The 25,435-nt window shown below is 43.5% G+C and overlaps 1 protein-coding gene across 1 annotated transcript in view; it reads left to right on the plus strand.

Annotated features, from left to right (window-relative positions):
* VPS35L (VPS35 endosomal protein sorting factor like) overlaps positions 1-24,058 on the plus strand; it is an 80,846-nt gene extending 56,788 nt beyond the window's left edge. The window contains 5 exon segments of the mRNA XM_040440277.1: positions 7,633-7,772; positions 9,556-9,721; positions 12,804-12,922; positions 22,524-22,670; positions 23,530-24,058. Coding sequence (XP_040296211.1) covers positions 7,633-7,772; positions 9,556-9,721; positions 12,804-12,922; positions 22,524-22,670; positions 23,530-23,628 — 671 coding nt within the window. The 3' untranslated portion in view covers positions 23,629-24,058.
* The last annotated feature ends 1,377 nt before the right edge of the window (positions 24,059-25,435 follow it).

Raw genomic sequence — 25,435 nt, forward strand, 5'->3', positions numbered from 1 at the left:
ATCTCACGTACAGGACTCATCTCAGGTTATTTTGCATATGTATCAAATAGTTTTTTTACACAATAAAAGCACACAGAGCTATGGGGACTGGGTATTGCGGATGTGCTAGCGGCCATCTAGCAACCCATGTCCTCAGCTCTATACACAAAACCCCGGTGACAGGTTTGCCTTTAAGAATATATAAAAAGTTGATGGCACTTGATATAAACTTCCCATAACTACAAAGGTGAGGATTTGATCAAATCTCTTGACAGCATATTTAATCCCTAAATTTCTCAGACTCAATGTGATTATTACTGACTCCCGTTGGTGGATTTGCTTTCCACACCCAGTAGGTTCCAGCTGCTGGTGTAAATGAGCTGACGCAGAGAGCTGACTCTGGGTTTTGGAAGTCCACCACTATAGCAGGTTTCTTTGTTTCGGACCTGATGCTATGGGCTGCCTGAGACAAAAGCTTTTAGAGCTGAGCATATTTTTGTAACCAGTGATAAAGGCGCAAAAAAAAAAGAAAAAAACTGCAAAATCAGACATTGTTTACTAGCCCCTGTCTGCAATGCGGCATTGCACTGCATGGTCCTGTTTCCTGCTGTACACCTTTAAATCTACTGAATAGACCTCATTGCGGCCGTTCTCTCTGTTTTTTCTAATATTTTCCGCCGCTCAAGTTGATCAACTATTGAACTGGTATTTATGAGGATGTAGTCTATATATTAGGGATTACATAAGCAAACAAGTATTTATAGTGTGCAGAAAAGTGTCTAGATTTGTGTGGTATTTGGAGGTGAAGAACATGATGTTTGATTGGATTGATGCACTTTATATTTCTATGACTCTAGTAATCCTTGTTAGACAGGAGGACCTCTCTCTACTACTCTAGTAATCCTAGTGTGGAGAACATCTCTACTACTTTAGTAATCCTAGTGCGGAGGACATCTCTACTACTCTAGTAATCATAGTGCGAAGGACATCTCTACTACTTTAGTAATCTTAGTAAGGAGAACATCTCTACTACTCTAGTAATCCTAGTGTGGAGGACATCTCTACTACTCTAGTAATCCTAGTAAGGAGAACATCTCTACTACTCTAGTAATCCTAATAATAAGGACATCTCTACTACTCTAGTAATCCTAATAATGAGGACATCTCTACTACTCTAGTAATCCTAGTAATGAGGACATCTCTACTACTCTAGTAATCCTAGTAATGAGGACATCTCTACTACTCTAGTAATCCTAGTAATGAGGACATCTCTACTACTCTAGTAATCCTAGTAATGAGGACATCTCTACTACTCTAGTAATCCTAGTAAGGAGAACATCTCTACTACTCTAGTAATCCTAGTGTGGAGGACATCTCTACTACTCTAGTAATCCTAGTAAGGAGAACATCTCTACTACTCTAGTAATCCTAGTAAGGAGGACATCTTTACTACTCTAGTAATCTAGTAAGGAGGACATCTCTACTACTCTAGTAATCCTAGTAAGGAGGACATCTCTACTACTCTAGTAATCCTAGTAAGGAGGACATCTCTACTACTCTAGTAATCCTAGTAAGGAGGACATCTCTACTACTCTAGTAATCCTAGTAAGGAGAACATCTCTACTACTCTAGTAATCCTAGTAAGGAGGACATCTTTACTACTCTAGTAATCCTTGGTAGGCCTCTTTCACACTGGCGTGTGCGCCCTGTTGCCGTATTACGTACCGCATTTGCGGATCTGCAGTACACGAGTGCCGTTCCGTGGGCATTCCGCATCACGGATGCGGACCCAATTACTTGAATGGGTCCGCAAATCCGGAGTTGCGGGATGGAACCACAGAACGGAAGCACTACGGAGTGCTTCCGTGGGGTTTCGTCCCGTACTTCCGTTCCGCAAAAAGATAGAACATGTCAAGTGAATGGGTCCGCGATCCGCTGCGGCTGCCCCACGGACTGTGTTCGTGTATTGCGACCCGCATTTTGAGGGCCGCAATACGGCAACGGGGCGCACACGCCAGTGTGAAAGAGGCCTTAGACAGGAGGACATCTCTACTGCTCTAGTAATCCTAATAATGAGGACATCTCTACTACTCTAGTAATCCTAGTGTGGAGAACATCTTTACTACTCTAGTAATCCTAGTAAGGAGAACATCTCTACTGCTCTAGTAATCCTAATAATGAGGACAGCTCTACTACTCTAGTAATCCTAGTAAGGAGAACATCTCTACTGCTCTAGTAATCCTAATAATGAGGACATCTCTACTACTCTAGTAATCCTAGTAAGGAGGACATATCTACTACTTTAGTAATCCTAGTAAGGAGGACATCTCTACTGCTCTAGTAATCCTAATAAGGAGGACATCTCTACTGCTCTAGTAATCCTAATAAGGAGGACATCTCTACTACTCTAGTAATCCTAATAAGGAGGACATCTCTACTACTCTAGTAATCCTAGTAAGGAGAACATCTCTACTACTCTAGTAATCCTAGTAAGGAGAACATCTCTACTGCTCTAGTGATCCTAATAATGAGGACATCTCTACTACTCTAGTAATCCTAGTAAGGAGAACATCTCTACTGCTCTAGTAATCCTAATAATGAGGACATCTCTACTACTCTAGTAATCATAGTAAGGAGGACATCTCTACTGCCCTAGTAATCCTAGTAAGGAGGACATCTCTACTGCTCTAGTAATCCTAATAAGGAGGACATCTCTACTACTCTAGTAATCCTAGTGCGGAGGACATCTCTACTACTCTAGCAGTCCTTGTTAGTAAGGAAATCATCCCTACTACTAGTGAGCTATGACCTATTAAATCCCCATAAATTGTAACACAGGTTTTTGCTTCAGTCTTACCACATTTGTGGTCATGGTGTTACAAAACGAGCTCTGTACCTCTGCTCTTACATGTGGTCAAGGCAGATCTTCTTTATCAATGACTTCTGTTATATTCATTCCACAAAGTGCTTCACAGTTTTCTGGATGGCTGCTGGAGCAGCCAGGTGTAGTGAAGCGAGACTTTCACCTGCCCATCGAAGATCTAATGATGTGTGACCTGAGCCGCTTCACGCATTAGGTATTTAATAAACATTTTCAGTAAAAGAATCTATTGCACTCCATAACCCATCATATATTGTAGCGTAAGATATACGTTTCTTGTGCTCTATAAACTGAATATAAAAACCCAGCAGGAAGGCAGGCGGCACCATTTCCCTTTCACTCAATTTTTATTATTTCACAAAGTGAATCCAAGTCGGTAATCAAAGCAGTTGTACATTGTCGACCATCATAGTCATTGAGAGTGATAAATTGCACATATCTGCTGCTGCTCCATTCCCTCTTTATAGGACTGCAAAAGATAGGTTTGTTCCCTGTATGTTTAAAATTTTATTTTTGCAGTGGAAATTAACACTAATCACCCACTTTTCTTGGCAAATGGTTGCTAATCCATGGGCACCCAGGAGCAGGACCCACTCTGATCAGTTTGTTGGGTGAAGTGAGCGCCGGAAAGAGCTAATCCAAAGTGAGCAGATTTGCTTTAGGAACACTTGACAATAAATCTTCAAAAACAACCCAACATGCCACCCAATAGCCACATGTACAGTACAACGCATGTGCATTACATATGCCAACTACATATAGTGCATATATAGTAAATCCATTTTGCTTAAATTGAAGGGAGTAGTTAGCAGATTTTGGTGATTTCACACACTTCGTTGGGTCATTAGCTCATATTTATCCCTTGTCTACCCTTGCAGGTAGAAGATAGATGTTCTCCTTACTTGCGGCAACAGAAAGCATACTTATAGTGCATGTGAGTGTATGAAACTTTTTGGGTACAAACCGTTGGCTGCAAATAAATGTCAATGATGGAACATATGACTAATGTTGCTGCAGATGCCAACGTTTTTAGGTCTTGGGGGACCAAATCTGTAACGGGCCCCCTCCTGCCATTTATAATTCTGGTATCCATGTAGGTGGCAGGGTCCCCTATGGTCACCTGCCTAATTGAAAAGCCTGATTTACTAGACTGACATTTAGCTTGTTTTTGATCATCCAAGGATCATCAGCTTAGAGAACCAGGTTACATGTTGGTTTCTGGGAGACATGAAGCCTAATGTTGATGGGATGTGATCAACATGTGTTGAACTGAATAGTTTCTCTTTTCAGCCTTCTTGTGACGGCCGTGATAAATAGATTTTTTTTCTCTAGATATTTACCGGGCACATGCGTATCGCTCAGAAATCTACTCGTCACTTACAGTATATGTTTTACATGAAGCTCCTTGTCTTTCGGCACACACCAACCCCCCCCCCCCCCCAACTATGAGGACGTAATAACTGATATTGTGCCTGTACTCGGATATTGATGTAGGACATTTTTAATCTGGACTAGGATGCTGATCAATTGGTCGTTCCCTGGTATGCATATCGTTTAATGTTTATATGCATTTTTATGGTGGTGGGTTGGGGGGGGGGGGGGGGGCTGGATGGGGCAGATCTGGTCTGGATAAGGGGTTGTTTTTTTTTTTTAGTTATTAAGGGGGTTAGTTACACCCCAGGCTGTCCTTGTCACACCATCAGAGCCAGTGACCCTAATGGGAAAGACTCTGGCAATTACCATTGTGATCAGCATTGATCGTAGTTCTGAATGGGGTGATCACGGCGATCACGGCTGATTTATCCAATTGGCTCAGTGTTAAAGTCTCTGTCGACAGTGAAAAGACAAGAAGGGAGAGCACTGAAGGAAGGGGAAGACTTACTCAATACCTAATGAAAGTGACAAAGTCGATTGGTACTGTATGTGAATAGCCATTGATGTGATGGAAGCGGTTAAAGTGTGCTGTGCCAAAACATATGTATTGGGCACACCGTTGAGGTGCACAAGTCCAAAAACTCAACAATTTCGATTATCTGTATTATACTTTTATTAAAGTTCAGCGTATGTACAGGTTGTTCCTTCCAAATACTAGCTTTTAGTAGAATTATATATGTCGGTATATCTAGAAGTATATGGTGCATGTAGACGTAGATGGTATACAGATGTAGCAATCCTCATTTTGATTCTTAAAGGGCCCTAATTTTGGACTGCTATCTACAATAATACATGAGTAGTACTGCAGAAAAGGAGTCCAGATCACTATTTTTTATTTTCTCACTGTCCTCAGTTCCCCGCTGTCAGCGCTCAAAGCTGTACTGAAATACACAGTCAGGACTGCTGTGCTTACATAATGGAGAGGACTCCTGTACACATGCGCAGTAGTCCTGACAATGTATTTCAATGCAGCTCTGAGGGCTGACAGTGGGGGAACTGGGGGCAGTAGTAAAATCAAAAATAGTAATCTGGACTCCATATCTGCAGTACTAGTCATGTTTTACTGCAGATAATAGTCCGATATTGGGGTGACAGATTCCCTTTAAAGGGAACCTGTCACCGGGGTTTTGTGTATAGAGCTGAGGACATGGGTTGCTAGATGGCCGCTAGCACATCCACAATACCCAGTCCCCATAGCTCTGTGTGCTTTTATTGTGTAAAAAAAACTATTTGATACATATGCAAATTACCTGAGATGAGTCCTGTCCCTGACTCCTCTCATGTACAGGACTCATCTCAGGTTTATTTGCAAATGTATCAAATAGTGTTTTTTTACACAATAAAAGCACACAGAGCTATGGGGACTGGGTATTGCGGATGTGCTAGCGGCCATCTAGCAACCCATGTCCTCAGCTCTATACACAAAATCCCGGTGACAGGTTCCCTTTTAATGTTTTCAGTAAACAATGGCAAGAATTTTGACTTTTTCAATGGCTTTTATGACAAGATATCACACCGTGACATGATATCACCCTCAAGTCTAGAACTGTGCCATCTGTATGTTTTATTAGATAGCCTTATGTTGTCCCAGTCATTTTGCAGGAGGGATATCTACATGGTTGTCCTTAGACTGTTATAAACATGGTGAAAATGAGCCCCTGTTCTAAGACCCCAGAGTTCAAGGGTGGACTGGCCATAGACCCTACCGTGGGGCCTATGCCCAGGGGGCCGCATGAGCCCTTCCCACAGCCACTGGGCAGGTAGACAGTGATCTGCTGCTCTCTGCATGAATTAACATTGTGAGCATCAGGTACTTAGCAGCCACAGTGCCCTTGTGAATTCAATTGTATGGCTGTCCTGAGAAAGGTGATACAGTTGAATACTGTTGCGGCCCATGGCTCCCTGCCCTGCAGTTCACAGTCATGGGGCACAGGCCGCTATATGAGGCAGTGTACAAATGGCGCAGAGGAGCAGGCGCTCAGGCCACAGGCTGGAAAAGACCTGTGGCCTGCACTGGAGATGGCTACTTGGAATGGGTCCAGGCAGCATGCTGAAAGTAGGGCTGTCTTGGTGCTGTGGCCCTCATCTCACCTGCTAAGCCCTCCACTTAGGAGGTGAGCGACAACTCGAGGAGGAGGACAGAACATGGTAGCTATTGATGGCCACCACAGATGGACAGCTTCTGGGGAGGTATTTTGTGCTGTACTGTGGTATTTTCTTCTGTTGAGGCATTATTTTATGCAGGATCACTGGCCCCATCTACACGTATTGGCCTTTCCATACTTGTGTCCGTTTTGATGCACCTACAACACAGGTGCCACTTTTTTGTATTTTATTTTTCCAGGACCACTTTCAGTTCCCAGTCTGTCCCTGCCAGAGTTTTTACACCGTGAGCAACTTGAAAAACAAACGGGGAGATTTCCTGTTCAATTATACAACATGCGGGTGCCATGCTTTGTGCCAATGAGCTTAGCTCCTCTGGCATCTGCTCTAGTTTTGTGGCTTGGAACACTGACTAGACCACATGAGCCTGGAATTACAGGCCGTACTTCAGAGACCACCCACAGATCACCAGCCATTCACTTCTCTGATGGACTTCTGCCTTGAGACATATTGTGCACTCCAATATCTCCTATTAACACTGTACAAAAGTATCCAGGGTCCATAAAAGGGCAAATCCGTTCTTCAAAGTGTATTTGTCCCAAAAATGTTAAATATCTATTTCTGGGGAAGAACCCTAGATCGAAAATATGCTTCTTGATGACCCTGAATTGCTTGTCATTGAGGATCCTAGGGAAGCCTTCTGACAACTCCTTTGGAACTGAATGGTGGCCTTACTCATTGTCACACACATTTCCAACGTATGATAAGCCTACTTGCCAACATTTAAATTCCACAAATCAGAATATATAAACCCCGCCTTGGAAAACCGGGTAGATTTGCATAAATCTTCTCCTTTTTTTTTGGACCGATTTTGTATTTGTATTTTTTGTTTATTTCCACCAGAAACGGGGAAGGTTACCATTTTTGATTTACATGGGTTTTCCAGTCTTTGCAAATAAAGCTTAGTTAGTTTGAAAAGTTCCGCAGTTTTCTAATGTCATGAGTATCATTGTAGTCAGTGAATGGAAACCATCCTTTATTTCATTATACAGTGAAGAGAGTTATATTCATCTGGAACACCCCTTTAAGGAACGGCTGAGTTTTATTTTAGTTGTTGATGCTATGGTTAAGTTATGAAAGTACAATTCCTTAAATCACAATTTATGAAAAACTTCCTGGATAAAAAAAAAGGCTTGGAAACAAGTATTTTATGAGCCGTTCTTTCCTCTCTCCAGCTGATGCCTTCTTCAAAGCTGCCGTCAGCCTTGTTCCAGAGGTGCCAAAGGCTATTAATATAGATGGAAAGTTGCGCTCTTCTGAAGCCTTTCTCTTGGAATTCCTCAGCAACCTTTTCTCCACATTGCTGGTCGTTCCTGTGAGTATCAAGTACTTTCTTTTAGTTTGCAGAAAAAGACAGTATTCTCCCAAGAGCTGTGTCAGACATTTTACCCAGCCAACCAAGTGACCCTGTTCTGTACTGACGAGGAGCACCAACCCCAAGGTCTACAGATGGGTGACTCCGGTTTGGCTGAAATCCCCCGTCATCTTTCAAGGCTCTTGTATGGGTTGGGCAATGACTTACAGTTTTCTTCCTTCTGGAGGAGAGTTAATTGGAATAGTTTTTCCCAGGGAGTATTGATTGTAAGATACTTTACACCAGCTAGATCTCCATAAGGAGAATTTCATCATCGAGATGTTAGTTTTGCTTTACCAATGGTCACTATACTTGAGTCTTAAAGAGCATCTGTCAGCAGTTTTGTATCTATGACACTGGCTGACCTGTTACATGTGCACTTGGCAGCTGAAGACATCAGTGTTGGTCCCATGTTCATATGTGCCCGCATTGCTGAGAAAAATGATGTTTTAGTATATGCAAATGAGCCTCTAGGAGCAACAGGGGCGTTGCCGTTACTCCTAGAGTGCAACTGCTGCACGCTCTGCGCTTTGATTAACAGGTCCTTGTCACACCTGACCCTGCCAATCAAAGTGCAGAGGGCGCGGCAGTTGCAGAGAGAGCAGAGCCTCTAGGTGTAACGGCAATGCCCCTGTTGCTCCTAGAGGATCATTTGCATATAATAAAACTTCATTTTTCTCAGCAATGCGGGCACATATGAACATGTCGCCGGAAATGCCTGCAAAACGTATGCCAACTGATGGCATTAGTAAGACTGATCAGGATCCTGATCAGTCTGAAAAATGCCTGATCAGTCAGAAAAATGCATTGAAATGCTGGATCCCTCTTTCCGGTGTCATCCGGCAAAACGGATCCATCATTTTTTTTTTTTCACCTTTTTTTCGGTCTGCGCATGCGCAGGCCGGAAGGACAGAACCGGCATTCCGGTATTTTGAATGCCGGATCAGACACTAATACATTCCTATGGAAACAAAATGCCGGATCCGGCATTCAGGCAAGTCTTCAGTTTTTTTGGGCTGGAGATAAAACCGTAGCATGCTGCGGTTTTATCTTTTGCCTGGTCAGTCAAAAAGACTGAACTGAAGACATCCTGAACGGAATGCTCTCCATTCAGAATGCATGGGGATATGCCTGATCAGTTCTTTTCCCGTATAGAGCCCCTAGGACGGAACTCTATGCCGGAAAAGAAAACCGCTAGTGTGAAAGTACTCTAACAGGTCAGCCAGTTTCATAGGTACAAATCTGCTGACAGATGCTCTTTAGTTTCATTCCCCCATTCTTCTCTTATGGCAGGTTAGAAGTGTAGACACGGGTATTGAGCCTGTTACATTACAGTGATGCTCAGTGGCGAAGCGGGTTCAACCTCGCAGATTTCTTGAAAACTTTTCTTTGTCCCATTTACCTGAATGGAGTTTGCAGAAATCCATGCACCTGCCACCAAAGCAACCCAGTTAAATGGATTTTTGCAAATATGTTATCTATGAAGATCTGGGGCTGGGTCATCAATGTATGGTCAGTGGATCCCAGCAAGATTTTGACGCTTGATATCACATAGTGTGGTAAGTACATGGGCTACTTGAGAAACTTCGGCGCGGTGCCCGGGCTTAGACATGTTCTACACCGTAGGACATGTTGACTAATCTCTCAATTTTAAAATTAGTTTGAGGGTTTAGTGAGACTGCAGAGTGCACCTGTTTTTGTTATTGTTTTGTTATACATTATTACATACCTGTTATGTCTGCAGGATCACCCTGAACAAGGCGTTCTCTTCCTGGTACGAGGTCTTTTAAATGTGATTGAAAACTACACTTGGGAAGATAACAGCGACGATAAAGTCCGGATCTACACCAGCGTCCTGCACTTACTGGCGGCCTTAAGTCAAGAGAGCTATCTCTATCACATAGACAAAGGTGAGCTATCCTAAAAGAGTCATCCTATTTACAGCATGGTAGGGTAGATATGTGTCACCCAGCTCTCTATTATTCTTCAGGTTACACCTCTGTAACAAATCTCCTGGCCACTTGCACACGTTGCGGATTCCCAGGCAGAAAAACTGCATCGTAGTACAGTACCTGCAAAAACGGATGAGATAACAGAACTCTCATGTACGCTTTGCAGATTTTTCCTGTGCGAATGACCTGCCATGCGGTGTGACAACTATGTTTGCAAATGAAGAGTGAGGTCTTCGGCAAAACCTCATCAAAAACAGCTGCTTGTTTGGGTGCAGAACGCACAGAAATACGCATGGTAATTCATGAGGATCTTCTGGACGTTGACCTGTGCCTGTGTGCAGGTACCCTTACAGAGACATGTACACACACTACCTGCCATAGGGCTCCTTGAGTAAATTGTACGCTCCCTATCCTTACACCCCTGCTTAGTTGCAACCTAGGAAAGTTTGATTTTAGGAATAGGTTTTGACAATTTGACCACCAACACTGTCTTCTGCCTCTGGGCCTCTCTTTGGTGGCTACATTGACAAGTAGGCTATCTGGTTCCTCGACTAACTTTTACGCTCCCTATACTTACACCCTTGCTTAGTTACAACATTGGAAGTTTGACTTTAGGGATAGGGTTTGACAATTTGACCACCAACACTGTCTTCTGCCTCTGGGCTTCTCTTTGGTGGCTACATTGGCCACTGGTGTTCTCTTACTGACAAGTAGGCCATGGGGTTCCTCGAGTAACTTTTACGCTCCCTCTACTTACACCCTTGCTTAGTTGCAACATTGAAAGTTTGTCGTTAGACGTTCCCTGCCACTTACAGTCCGAAATACTGCTCCAGGTGACTCCAGGAGGGAAAAGACACACATTGCTATATTCCTGAGTGCAAATTTTGGGACTAGGAGTTCACCAAACAATGCAAAATTTAAGGTTTACATTTTTGTGTGGAGTTTTTTAAAATTTGACAATTGACACAAGGAAAAGAATCTGAGTATCTGCTCTGTTTCATAATGGAGACCCATCTTTGTAAAGTAAAAGTACGCTGATAGGGAGTATAAAAGAAAGTCGCCCTCATGGCATAACTGAATTAAATTAGCATGTAGTAAATCTTTAATATATGAGAGTGCGTATCTAGTATGTGGCGGACACTGGTTGTTAGCTCTGATTGAGTTCCAGTGCTCCAGGCTCGCTGGGCTGTTTCAGTACCCGTCCTCGCACTTGGCAGGGTTCTCCAGCAGCTGTTGCTTACAGTTGGCATGTCTCTGAGGAACTCCAAATAAACTCCCTGCCAATCCACACTGCAAGATCATTGTGCCTGTCTGGAAAATCCAAAATTGTCAAACAATAGATCGCGTATTTACCAATGCATTAAGCAGGAGATAAATGAAACGTACATGGATAGGATGCCATGCTCCAAAACACTGCCCACAATGTTTGACTTATTCTGAAAAGTCAATTAGTAAACCATGAGTTCAATTTCTTGGGATCGATCCAGCTTCTCCTGGAAGGTACATGGAGTCTTGCTCTGTGTATCTCTTCTTGCAGTGTAGTCCTTTAAGGGAACCCGTCATCAACTTTATGCTGCCCATACTAACGGCATTATAAAGTAGAGACAGGTGAGCTGATTTCAGCGGTCTGTCATTTATAAGTTAAAAGTAAGTTGTTGCCGAGAACCAACATCACAATCATTGCAGACGGGGCCTGGAAAAGAGCCACGGCCACCTGAGAAGAGTCATGGGTATCCCTAATCTCCTGCTGATGACTGACAGTCTTCTACCTAGTTCTCTCTCTTTCTCTCTAGGAGAGAACTGCCAATCATCAGCAGATGGGCGAGAGAGCAGGAGATCATGAATAACCATGACTCTTCTCAGGTAGACTGGACTCTTTTCAAGGCCTGGGCTCCAATGATTATGATGCTGGTTCTCAGCAACCTCTTACTTTTAGCTCATGAGTGACACACCGCTGACATCAGCATTTCTGTCACTATTTTATGCTGCCCTCAGTGAGATCAGCTTAAAGTTGATGACAGGTTCCCTTTAAAGCAGGGATACTCAACCTGCAGCCCTCCAGCTGTTTCAAAACTACAACTCCGAGTATGCACTAATAGCTGTAGGCTGTCCAGGCATGCTGGGAGTTGTAGTTTTGTAACAGCTGGAGGGTCGCAGGTTGGGCATCCCTGCCTTGAAGTAAATTTCCATTCTTCAAAGGGGTTTTCCAGGAGTTTGATATTGATGGTCTATCCTCTGGATAGGTTACCAGTATATGCACATGAATGGCCTTGACCATTGAGGCCAGTGATTGGCAGCAGTAGTCACATGAACTATGGATTTGAGGACTGGAGTGGCATTACATTTATGATTATGATTATGATGCTTGGAAAACCCCTTTAAACACCAGTTTTTTTTTTTTCTGCGCTCTGCCAATTTTTTTTAATAAATCTTGGAAAACCCCTTTAAACACCAATGTTGTTTTAAGATCCAACATTCTGCTCTGATTTAATTTTGTAACATACTTTTTATTTTTATAGTATTTGAAGCTCTGCTTTCCTGACCCAGAGCTCCAGATCTCCCTATGTCAGGAATCGGCAACCTCCGGCACAGCTGTTAGGAAACTACAACTCCCCAACATGCTCACTTCACTTCTCTGGGAGTCCCAAGAACAGCCTAGCAAGCTTGCATGCTGGGGGTTGTAGTTTCAGCTGGAGTGCCATAGGTTGCTGATCCCTGACCTACGTAGACATAGTCTAGGAGGAGCTCACTAGATACTATTTCACTATTCAGTACAATATATAAACAGTATTGCAGTAAGCTCCCTCTAGTGGTGGCTGCAGGTAGCCTGAATGTTATGTCTGTGTGGGGAATCTGAAGCTTTGTACCAGGAAAACAAAGTTATAGAAATGCATTTAGTAATGAATCGGCACAGAAATTTGATAAAGGGGACGTGGGTTACATGCTGGGTACCTGCAATCTTCCTAAACCGCTTCAGCACTTGCATTGCCTGCACCATGCGAATATAACAACGCGGTCCTTCTATTCTCTTTCTCTTCAGTTGATTCCAATGATAATCTCTATGGTGGAGATACAAAATTCTTGGGGGAAATCAACAAACTGTGTGACACCCTGATTGGACAGATTTTGGAGCATCTGAAAGTTCTTGGGAAAGAAAAAGTAAGTCCGTGTTTAGATTATGGAGCCAGTGATTATATTTGGATTGCTCAGCACTACGCTTCCTCCTATATGATATAACACTTTCCATAGAAGATGATTGGAAAGGATGAGGGGACCTTTGGGGGAGTAAATTCACTTTCCTATCCCAAGTTGTGGTATGTACGTCCCCATAGATGAATTCGGTAGACCGAAAAGGAACCTGTCATGAATTTGTAGCCTACCTCCTACCCCAGATGAAGTCTCATCAAGAAGTACATGCTGTTTAGGTTAGTTTCACACCCGCGGTGCCTGCTGGAATTCACTGTATCTGGTACTCGTGTCTCTTGAGAGAAACCTCACCCAGTGATGTCATTAGCCAGCTGCCAATTAGGGCCGCCTCCAGTTACTCTTGTTTACATAGTGCCAATGTCTACAACACATTCTGATGATGTCACCAGGCCTGGGTTACTTCAGCCCATTTACACCACCTAATGTTTGTTTTTCCCAACTTTTTTTCTTGTATTTCTGGTTGTTACTTTGATCCATCTGTCTATCGGCTAGTCTCCTGACTACATATTGGTGCTGTCCTTCGGATTATTTATGGTAGCTACACATCCTGCCTCAGTTTTAAAGAGGACCTGTCACCACAAACTGCAGTGCAATCTGGAGACATCATGTCATAGAGCAGGATTTGCTGAGCAGATTGATTATATAGGAGGTTATAGAGCTAGTCGGAGTGGCACCTTGCCAAGGAATCGTTCACCGGAGTGCTTGGCAAGGTATTATCCATATACTGCTAGCAGTGGTGCTCAGCCCAACATGTAACCAAATTGTTACTGTTGCAATACACTTGAATAATAGAAGACGAGGGCGGCACTCACTGGTACTTGCAGAGTGGTTACTTTATTCCAACGTAGTAAAAGGTAGGGAGCAGACTTACATACATGTGTGCATCATCAGGATAAGGCGACGGCCGTTTCGCATCTAGGTGCTTCGTCGGGCCTGCAATCTGTACAGGCCCGACGAAGCACCTAGGTGCGAAACGGCCGTCGCCTTATTCTGCTGATGCACACATGTATGTAAGTCTGCTCCCTACCTTTTACTACGTTGGAATAAAGTAACCACTCTGCAAGTACCAGTGAGTGCCGTCCTCGTCTTTTATTATTCAAGCAGATTGATATATAGTTTTGTAGGAAAAGCTTCTGTAAAACGTTTAATTTTATACATTTAAATCTCAGCGTTTTCTGACTTCAGTTGTACACAGGGAGGTGTTATCAGTGATTGATAGCATTCTTTGTGTAAGTGTGTATACAGAGATAGCTGTCAGTCCCTGATAGCTGTACACAGGGAGGTGTTATCAGTTATCGATAGCATTCTCTATATAAGTGTGTATACAGAGATAACTGTCAGTCACTGATAGCTGTACACGGGGAGGTGTTATCATTGATAGCATTCTCTGTGTAAGAGTGTATACAGAGATAGCTGTCAGTCCCTGATAGCTGTACACAGGGAGGTGTTATCAGTTATCAATAGCATTCTCTATATAAGTGTGTATACAGAGATAACTGTCAGTCACTGATAGCTGTACACGGGGAGGTGTTATCATTGATGGCATTCTCTGTGTAAGAGTGCATACAGAGATAGCGGTCAGTCCCTGATAGCGGTACACAGGGAGGTGTTATCATTGATAGCATTCTCTGTGTAAGAGTGTATACAGAGATATATGTCAGTCACTGATAGCGGTACACATGGAGGTGTTATCAGTGATAGCATTCTCTGTGTAAGTGTGTATACAGAGATAGCTGTCAGTCACTGATAGCTGTACACAGGGGAGGTGTTATCAGTGATTGATGGCATTCTCTGGGTAAGTGTGTGTATACAAACATGGCTGTCAGTCACTGCTAGTTGTCCACGGTGAAGTGTTAACCGTGATAGTATTCTCTTTGTAAGGGCTCTTGCACACGACCATATGTATTTTGCAGTCCGCAAAAAATACAGATGACGTCCGTGTACATTCCGTATTTTGGAGAACGGAACAGCTGGCCCCTTATAGAGCAGCACTATCCTTGTCCGTAATGCCGACAATAATAGGACTTTTTTTTTGCTGAACGGACGTACGGAAACAGAATGCACAAGATGTAACGTAATTTATTTATTTTTGCGGACCCATTGAAATGAATGGTTCTGCATACGGTCCCCAAAAAAACGGAATGGACATGGAAAAAAAATATGTTTGTGTGTATAAGCCCTAAGTGTGTATATAGGGATAGCTCTCAGTCACTGAGCGCTGTACACAGGGGAGGTGTTATCAGTAATTGATAGCATTCTCTGTGTAAGTGTGTATACAGAGATGGCTGTCAGTCCCTGATAGCTGTACACAGGGAGGTGTTATCAGTGATTGATAGCATTCTCTGTGTAAGTGTATACAGAGCTGTAAGTCACTGATAACACATCCCCCGTGAATAAAGAAATCAGAAAAAGCTGAGATTTAAATGCATAAAGTACACGTTTTACAGAATCTTTTCCCACATAGCTTTATATCAATCTGCTCAGCTTCTCCTGCTCTATAACATGCTGTCTCCAGATTGCACTGCACTATGAAGTGAGAGGTCCCCTTTAACCCAATTCCTGTCTATGTCTACAGTACTTTTAGATTTTGTTAATTTTGGTACTTGCCATTGAGCATATTCTCTAGAGACTTTGCAGCATATGCCCAGAGAGAGGACTGAGATCCTTGTAAGTACAGGAAATCTGTTACCAGGAAATTCACTGATAAAATAGGCACAATGTCTTGTAGGGCTAGCTCAGCTGAATAAAATGATATCTTTCACTTAGTGATCCGCTGCTTCATTCTGGAGAATAAGCTTTAATCCACATAGTTTTAATCCATATGCAGATGAGCAGTTAAGTGCACTGAGGGCGGGCTCAAGCAACTCTGTGCATCCTTGCTCCTCCTGCTTTTTATGTCAGCCCTTCCCTCTACTTGATTATAGGGGCAGGTTTCTACATAGTCATCTCTCCTGGTGTTTTTGAGGAAGAAAGAAATTGGTGGGTCAGAAGTACTGGATTTTTTTGCAATTCTGGGGTCGTGGCATCTTGCGAGTTGTGCTGTGACCCATTTCAGTTCAGTGGCTATACAGAAGATCATAGTGTAGTCCCAACTTACAGGGAAAGAACTGAAGCAGAAAGGCCTCTCCCCTGAGCTGTAATAAGGAGAGAGTTGCAGCAGAAATCCAAGTCCCCTGAGCTGTGATAGGGAGAGAGCTGTAGCGGAAAGGCCACATCCCCTGAGCTGTGATAGGGAGAGAGCTGTAGCGGAAATCCACCCCCCCCTGAGCTGTGATAGGGAGAGAGCTGTAGCGGAAAGGCCACATCCCCTGAGCTGTGATAGGGAGAGAGCTGCAGCAGAAATCCACCCCCCCTGAGCTGTGATAGAGAGAGAGCTGCAGCGAAAGCCAAGACCCCTTGAGCTGCTCACCTGAAGAAGATCTAGCAGAGCAATGAATGGGGAAAGCTCTGGATCCATGTGAGCTGTAATAAGGAGAGAGTTGCAGCAGAAAGTCAAGCCCCCTCAGCTGTGATAATGAGAGAGCTGCAGCAGAAAGCTAGCCCCTGAGCTGTGATGTGGTGAGAGTTGCAGCAGAAAGGCAACACTATGTGAGCTGTGGTAGGGAGATAGCTGAAGCAGAAAGGCCACATCCCCTGAGCTGTGATAGAGAGAGAGAGCTGCAGCGAAAGCCAAGACCCTTGAGCTGCACACCTGAAGACGATCTAGCAGAGCAATGAATGGGAAAAGCTCTGGATCCATGTGAGGTACAAGGCTGGTTCTAGCTTTATTAGAAATAAATTGAAATATAGTATATGATGTCTGATTTTGATCTTTTTTACATTGAATCATGGGATAACCACTTTAAGTAACTTGATATATAGGCAGAGGGATAACTGTGATGCTTGTCAGCATAGTCAGGATACACCCGTGTGGTAATTACCCAGCAGGGATCTCCTGACCATCTCATTTGGTCATTTCTAGTCCTCTTCTCTACATCTGGTTGCATAGATCTCTGACATTGCAGCTGGGACTTCCAGCTCATGACCTAATGGTCTAATGAGAAACAGCTTGTCCTGTGACGCCGTATGGGAGATGAACACTGCATGAACTGTGAATGATCTCCCCGCTTACACAATCCTGCATCTCCCACTCCTCATTAGAAGCTCATCATTCACAGTCCTCTCCCAGGTCCCATCAGAAGTTACACACAGCCATTAAGATCCTTCACTTTATTTTGTATAGCAAGTGACAGAAACCTGTTGCCTCCGGAAAAAATCCAGTCAGTCGCGGGAGTCAGTATTATTAATGGACCTCCTATGTGTCGTGAAAATGGCCAAAGAAGGAGCTGAGCGACTTTGACAAGGGCCAAACTGTGATGGCTTGACGTCTGTGTTGGAGCATCTCTAAACAGAAGGTGTACAGTATACTGGAGGTAGTAAGTGCCAAAACTGGTCCAAGGAAGGCAAACTGGTGATGAGGTCATGGGCGTCCAAGGCTCCTCGATGCATGTGAGGAGGGAAGTCTATACCTCTGCTCCGATGCAACAAAAAAGTTAGAGGTTGTGCAGTGGCCTAATACTGACGACCTATCCTCAGGATGGTGGTGGTGCAGTGTAATTACAACTGCTCATCCCTGCTTCTACCAGTGGAGATGACGTGCAGGTAAATACTGGAGAGGGGGGGCAAAAGAGTGAAAATAAAAGAGTCCAATTGCCCCCCGAAACAATGCCAGAACAGGCCAGAAGCACTGAGGTTAAGAAATGATAAGCTCAGAGTCCTGTCTACAAATGCTCGCAGTTTAGGTAAAAAAATCAATGAACTTGGGTCAATAATGGCATCTGAGAATGTAGATTTAGTGGCTGTTACGGAGACATGGTTTAATGAAAGAAATGACTGGGACATAACCATACCAGGGTACTCTTTATACAGAAGAGACAGAGAAGGCAAGAAAGGAGGAGGAGTGGCCCTGTATGTGAAAGATAGCATTAAATCTAACCTAATACAAGTTGGTGAGGCCAACATAGAGTCAGTTTGGGTTACGTTGCAGTTTGCTAACCATGCAGTAACTCGTGTAGGTGTGATATATAGACCACCTGGTCAAGTTAAAGAACTAGATGATCTACTAGTTGAAGAAATAGCTAAAATGACAATGAAAGGAGAAGTTATCATTATGGGAGATTTCAATCTTCCAGATATAAACTGGAAAACCAAAATAGCAAGTTCTACCAGGAGTACAGATATTCTAAATTCCCTACTGGGGTTATCTCTACAACAAGTGGTTGAGGAGCCAACCCGGAGGGAGGCCATTTTGGATTTGGTATTCACAAACGGGGATTCGGTATATGATGTCATTGTAGGCGAAACCTTGGGATCTAGTGATCACCAGTCAGTGTGGTTTAATATAAGAACTGTGAAAGAGTCCCACCACACAAAAACAAAAGTTTTAGATTTTAGAAAAACAGACTTTTCAAAAATGAAATTAGTCATAAATGAGTCCTTATCAGACTGGAACGGATTACATGGAGTCCAGGAGAAATGGGACTACTTAAAAGGTGCATTATTGAAGGCAACAGAAAATTGCATTAGACTCGTCAGTAAAAGCAAAAAAAGGAGGAGACCAATGTGGTACTCAGCAGAAGTGGCCCAAATCATTAAAAATAAAAAGCTAGCATTTTGTAATTATAAAAAAAACCCAGAGCAATGAAGATAAGGAAATCTACAAGATTAGGCAGAGAGAGGCCAAGCAAGTTATAAGAACTTCTAAAGCGCAGGCAGAAGAAAAACTAGCTCAGTCTATGAAAAAAGGGGATAAGACATTCTTCAGATATATAAATGAAAAAAGGAAATTAAAACAAGGAATAACTAAATTAAAAACAAAGGACGGAAGGTATGTAGAAGAGAATAAAGGGCTAGCCGACTGCCTTAATGAATACTTCTGTTCAGTTTTTACAAAAGAAAAAGGAGAAGGACCTCCACTAGAAAGAATGACTATTAAATCGTTTGATGCATGTATCTTTACAGAGGAAGATGTTCTAAGTTTGCTGTCTAAGGTGAAGACAGATAAGTCACAGGGGCCTGATGAGATACACCCAAAATTATTAAAAGAGCTTAGTGGTGAGCTGGCAAAACCGTTAACAGATTTATTTAACCAATCATTAGTAACAGGAGTCGTCCCGGAAGATTGGAAATTGGCAAATGTCGTGCCCATTCACAAGAAAGGTAGTAGGGAGGAATCGAGCAACTATAGACCAGTGAGTCTGACATCAATAGTAGGCAAATTAATGGAAACCCTATTAAAGGATAGGATTGTGGAACATCTAAAATCCCATGGATTGCAAGATGAAAAACAACATGGGTTTACTTCAGGGAGATCATGTCAAACAAATCTTATAGATTTTTTTGACTGGGTGAATAAAATAATAGACGGTGGAGGTGCAGTAGACATCGCATATCTAGATTTTAGTAAGGCTTTTGACACTGTCCCACATAGAAGACTTATCAATAAACTGCAGTCATTGAGCATGGACTCCCATATTGTTGAGTGGATTAGGCAGTGGCTGAGTGACAGACAACAGAGGGTTGTAGTCAATGGAGAACATTCAAAACAAGGTAATGTTACCAGTGGGGTTCCACAGGGATCTGTACTGGGACCGATTTTGTTTAATATCTTCATAAGTGATATTGCAAAAGGCCTCGCTGGTAAGGTTTGTCTTTTTGCTGATGACACAAAGATATGTAACAGGGTTGATGTTCCTGGAGGGAAACGCCAAATGGAAAAGGATTTAGGAAAACTAGAAGAATGGTCAGAACTCTGGAAACTGAAATTTAATGTGGATAAGTGCAAGATAATGCACCTGGGGCGTAAAAACCCAAGGGCAGAATATAGAATATTTGACACAGTCCTGACCTCAGTATCTGAGGAAAGGGATTTAGGAGTAATTATTTCAGAAGACTTAAAGGTGGGAAGACAATGTAATAGAGCAGCACGAAATGCCAGCAGAATGCTTGGATGTATAGGGAGAGGTATAAGCAGTAGAAAGAGTGAAGTGCTTATGCCGCTGTACAGAACACTGGTGAGACCTCACTTGGAGTATTGTGCGCAGTACTGGAGGCCATATCTCCAGAAGGATATAGATACTCTAGAGAGAGTTCAGAGAAGAGCTACTAAACTAGTACATGGATTGCAGGATAAAACTTACCAGGAAAGGTTAAAGGACCTTAATATGTATAGCTTGGAAGAAAGAAGAGACAGAGGGGATATGATAGAAACTTTTAAATACATAAAGGGAATCAACTCGGTAAAGGAAGAGAGCATATTTAAAAGAAGAAAAACTACCACAAGAGGACACAGTTTTAAATTAGAGGGGCAAAGGTTTAAAAGTAATATAAGGAAGTATTACTTTACTGAGAGAGTAGTGGATGCATGGAATAGCCTTCCTGCAGAAGTGGTAGCTGCAAATACAGTGAAGGGGTTTAAGCATGCATGGGATAGGCATAAGGCCATCCTTCATATAAGATAGGGCCGGGGGCTATCCATAGTATTCAGTATATTGGGCAGACTAGATGGGCCAAATGGTTCTTATCTGCCGACACATTCTATGTTTCTATGTTTCTAGGATGCAGCACCTGCATGAGCGCCCTGATCCCTTTAAAGAGCTGATCGGCAGGGGGTGCCGGGAGCCGGACCTCCAATGAGATGACCTTTCCTGAGGACAACCCCCCCTAACCTGTACAACCCTTTTAAACCATTCACAACTTCCACCCTACATGTATGTATGGATGTTGGCACTTTAAAGACAGCCTTGCTCCACAGCAAAGCTTATACCATAACTGCCGGGTTTCTGGTGTTTCTCACAGCAGACACCTGGTGCCAATGTTTGCGATCGGCGATAAAACCGATTGCAGACATTTAACTCCTCAGATGCCGTGGTCAATTGTGACCACTGAATCTGAGGTGGTGTTCCTGAGAGTACTGCTCTCCCGGGGTCCTGCTGGAGGCTACCAAGCCTGTCACAGGTATATTCTTATTGATGCCTGCAGGTGGCAGTGCTCCATAAGAATACATTGAATTTCCCATACACTATTGTACTAAATCACAGTAATGTATGGGAGAAGAGATCTAAAGATTGAATGTTCAGGTCCCCTGGTGGGGGAGGGAGGGGGGGGCAGTCAGATCCCCCTTCCTTTTCCCCATACTAAAGAATGAAAGTAAAGATAATTTGTATCGCTGCTTCCCAAATGACTGAACTATTAAAATATAAACGTAGTTATCCCATACAGTAAATGCTGTGGAAAAAAAATCTAAATAGACTATTCGCTGTTTTTTTCGTCACTTCACCTCTCCAAAAATTTAATAAAAAGTGATCAAAAAGTCATACACACTCCAAAATGGAATACCTGAAAATGACCCCACAAAAAAATAAGCCCCCACTCAGCTCTGTAGATGTAAAAAGTTATGTGGGTCAGAATATGGTGATAAAAATAAAATAAAAAAAGTTATGGCTGCGGGAAGGCAGGAGTGAAAAACAAAAACACAAAATCGCTGCATCACGAAGGGGTTAATTACGCATCAGCTTGTCAGTGGACCTGCCAGTGACCACAGTTAATTCCATCTCTGGCAGCCATCACATGTGCGAACGATGCTTGTCTGGATGCCCTATGCCACGGCAACTGCCCATTTTTGTGTTCTTTTTGACATGTAGATGAGAATCCCCGCTTCATAGAGTCTCTTCAGTACTTACAGTGCCGGGTATTACTGGTGCTGAGGGCTGTCCACATTCTACATCTAGCATTTGGTGAAGCGCTGGTTAATGGAGCCTTTCTGCAGCCTCAGCAGCAGGACTTCCAAGACGCTGCAGCCGATCTCATTATTTTCCCTGGCATCTTTCCTTCAAGACTTTATAAATGACAACTTGCTGAAATATTTCACGTTGCGCTATTTGTGGGTGGAATCGCCCTATTGTATTAAGTCGCTGTAAACCACAGACCCGTCCAGGCCATTTAAAGGGGAACTCGGGCCATATTAGGGCAGATTTAGGAATGTGTCCCACTCCCATTCATATTGTTGCCTGGCAAGACTGCCTGCCCCCTGTAATGGATCAGGTCACGTAAGTAGATATTAACACTGGAGGAACCTATTGAGATGGAGTTTGGAGCAAATCCTCATGATCACCTGATTAGACCTTTACATATGTAGATATTTGTGGATATGGATACAATGTTAGAAATATTTGGACTTATAATATACTTTATTACAGCATTACCTTTCTGTTTAAGGGGTATTCCGGTTATGTATATGAAGGTATCCCTATTCACAATATAGGGGGGATAACTATTAGATTGGTGGGGGTCCTGTACTCGGCTATCTCCGGAACTCCTATAGAAATGAATGGAGCATGCCCGACTGGCCAATCCGTTCATTTTGGGGGGCTCCGTGGAGTATGGGGCCCCCTGTTTTGGTGATCGGTGTGAGTCCCAGCGGTAAAACCTCCACCGATATAAAAGTTGCAGATAGGGGATAACTTTATATAACCGAAATACCCCCTTAAATAACTGTTGTTTCCTCTCCCCGTAGACCCTGAAGCGTCAGAGCGCCCTCGCACTGCTCTTTTTTAATAGTATTTTGGCTCATGGAGACCTGAGGAACAATAAATTAAACCAGCTTGCTGTTAATCTATGGAACCTGGCTCAGAAGCACGGCTATGCCGATACAAAGACCATGGTAAGTGCAGCTTAGTACATTGGCACCTGTAATGTCTAAAAGATTTGTATAGAGACCTTTATTATCTCAATCATGTTATTGGAGCAGATTTACTAATCCTGTCTTATGTCTCATTCACACGTCAGTGATTGTGAGCCAAACCCATAAGGTATAATGGAAAGATCTGCTCCTGTTCTGTGTTTAGATCCGCACCTGGTTTTGGCTCAAAATCACTGATGGAAATCACTGACCGAACACTGACGTGTGAATGAGGCCTAAGGGCCTGTATGAGATCAGCAGATCCGGCTGACGATTGTCGGGAGGGAAGCACCTGCTCGTCAGTGAAGTAGACATTTAAATGCAGTGATCTCCTCCACAGTATGGGGAGGAGTGATCGCTAAGGCCACTTTGGTGCGGATCCGTCATGGATCTGCACAGACGGATCCGCGCCGATAATACAACCGCATGCATCCGTTCAGAACGGATCCGTTTGTATTATCTTTAACATTGCCAAAACGGATCCGTCTTGAACACCATTGAAAGTTAATGGGGGGGGGGCGGATCCGTCATGGATCTGCACAGACGGATCCGCGCCGATAATACAACCGTCTGCATCCGTTCAGAACGGATCCGTTTGTATTATCTTTAACATTGCCAAAACGGATCCGTCTTGAACACCATTGAAAGTTAATGGGGGGGGGGGGCGGATCCGTTTTGCATTGTGTCAGTGAAAACGGATCCGTTGCAACAGCCAGATGGTCGCAGGTTGAAGATATCACTGCTCTAATTATTCATACATTATAGCGGCAAAAAAAAATCCTGGTAAAATGCATGGCAGGAAATCATTCCAGGTCTAATCGTATGACTTTTTCCAAACTAGGTGAAAACCCTGGAATACATCAAGAGGAGAAGCAAACAACCTGACTGTGGTCACTTCAGTGACCTGGTGAACAGACTTCTGCTGCAGTCTAGAACCTAAGGACAAATGAATGGCGTTCCCAGGTTTTGTCCTTGAAAGTGGAAATACCAGAGAAGAGATTATGAAGCTGCGCTGGTTCTGGAAGTCATCGTGGTCATTCTTACCCCATCATGAGTGTCTGTAACTCCATGGCATCCAGCAATGTATCACAATGTCATTCTGAAGCCGTCTGGTTTCCTTCAAACTCATTGGTGCCTCCTACCTTCACATGCCCGAAGCCTTGTACAACCCCATGTTTTCTGTAGTCGCAGTCCCACTGGTCTTCTGTCATAGTTTCACTCCATTCACACTTTTGCTAAACTTAAAAGTTATCATTTCATAATGGTTTGTGCAAGGCCAAGTTTAAAAAAAAATAAAAATGTCCTTGTTTAAGGACTGGTCTCTGCAGTTTTCCTTCTTTCTATGGACACGGTAAGGCTGAGGTCACACGATTGTTAGATGGTTGCATTTGTGGTGTCTATCAGACGACTGGCCACCATGCAGGTTTAATGGTCTGGACTTAGATCACTCTAGGGGGTCTAGGTGATCTAGGGTTTTCAGTAAAACAGAGGTAAAACATGCTGAAACTGTAAAATTATACGCAAAAACTTGGCCATGTGAATCTAGCTTTAAAGAAAAATGAGTTTTAAAAAGTGATGATTCAAAGTTGAACATTCTGTGCTGATTCATTTCCTTATACTGTATATGCTCCTCAGCAGTCAGAGCTGCATTTTTGTCATACGCAGCTCAAAATCGGTCAAATGATGATCTAGATGAGTTAAAAGCTGCCACTAGGGGGAGCTCGATGCAGACTGTTTTATGGAAGTTAAAAGGGTTTTCCAAGATCCTTTAGATGGATCCTGGTTTGATACCGATGACCCCTGCCAATCTGCTGTTTGAGAAGGCGCAGGCTCTCGCAGTGGTGCCATGGCCTTCTCTCAGCTCACAAAGCACAGTGCCGTATATTATACAACGACTGTGCTTAGTAATGCAATCGCCTACCGCTGCTAATATCCCTACGGCTCTCTACTTCCTGGTCCTGGCTTGACATACAGGAAAGGGCTGGAAATGAGGTGGGTCACCGTTGTGGTCAGAAATTGCCTGAGGAGACATATCCTACGTGTTGAGTCGGGATCAGGAGGTTGGGAGCCCAGAACATGATGCATTAACCCATTCTTGCTCTTCAAAAAAAATTAAACATCCCCAGGACAACCCCTTTAAAGTGTAACAGTATGCAGTAAGGTCCCTCTATAGGGGTTGTATATCGGGAACGGACTCCAGACCGGCCACCACCAAGCGCTCTCCCCATAGAAGTGAATGGGAGCGCACCGCACATGACCATCCAGCGCTCCCATTTACTTCTATGGGCCTGACGGAAATGGCTGAGCCAGCGGCCCCATAGGAAATGGAGGGCGGCTGTGCATGCGGAGTGTGCCCTCCACCACTTTCGGGGCTCCGTTCTTGATATAGGTGTGGGTTCTAGCGGTGGGACCCACACCTATCCTAGCGCTACGCCCCCATTGTCTGAGATGAGACATCCCTTTTAATGGTGGCTGCAGACAGACAGAACTTTGTATTGATGACTTACCTGCAGCCCAGAACTCCAGTCCCAAATTGGCCACTGATGAGAGGGTCATGTGACCAGCCCGATTCATTAGTGCCCTCTGTTGACTAACACTACGTGCACAGTCCGTCTGCAGTGTTAGTCACTCAGCAGCGTATTGGCGTGGGGATATCAGTCAGTTGAAGGGAGTACTGCGCATTGTACTTTTGATGACAGTTCAGTTTATATGGTGTCCCTGTTTTGTCCGCATGTGTAATGCCGCAA

Source organism: Bufo bufo, chromosome 7 (genome assembly GCF_905171765.1).
Source record: "Bufo bufo chromosome 7, aBufBuf1.1, whole genome shotgun sequence".
In the NCBI taxonomy this organism is placed as follows: Eukaryota; Metazoa; Chordata; class Amphibia; order Anura; family Bufonidae; genus Bufo; species Bufo bufo.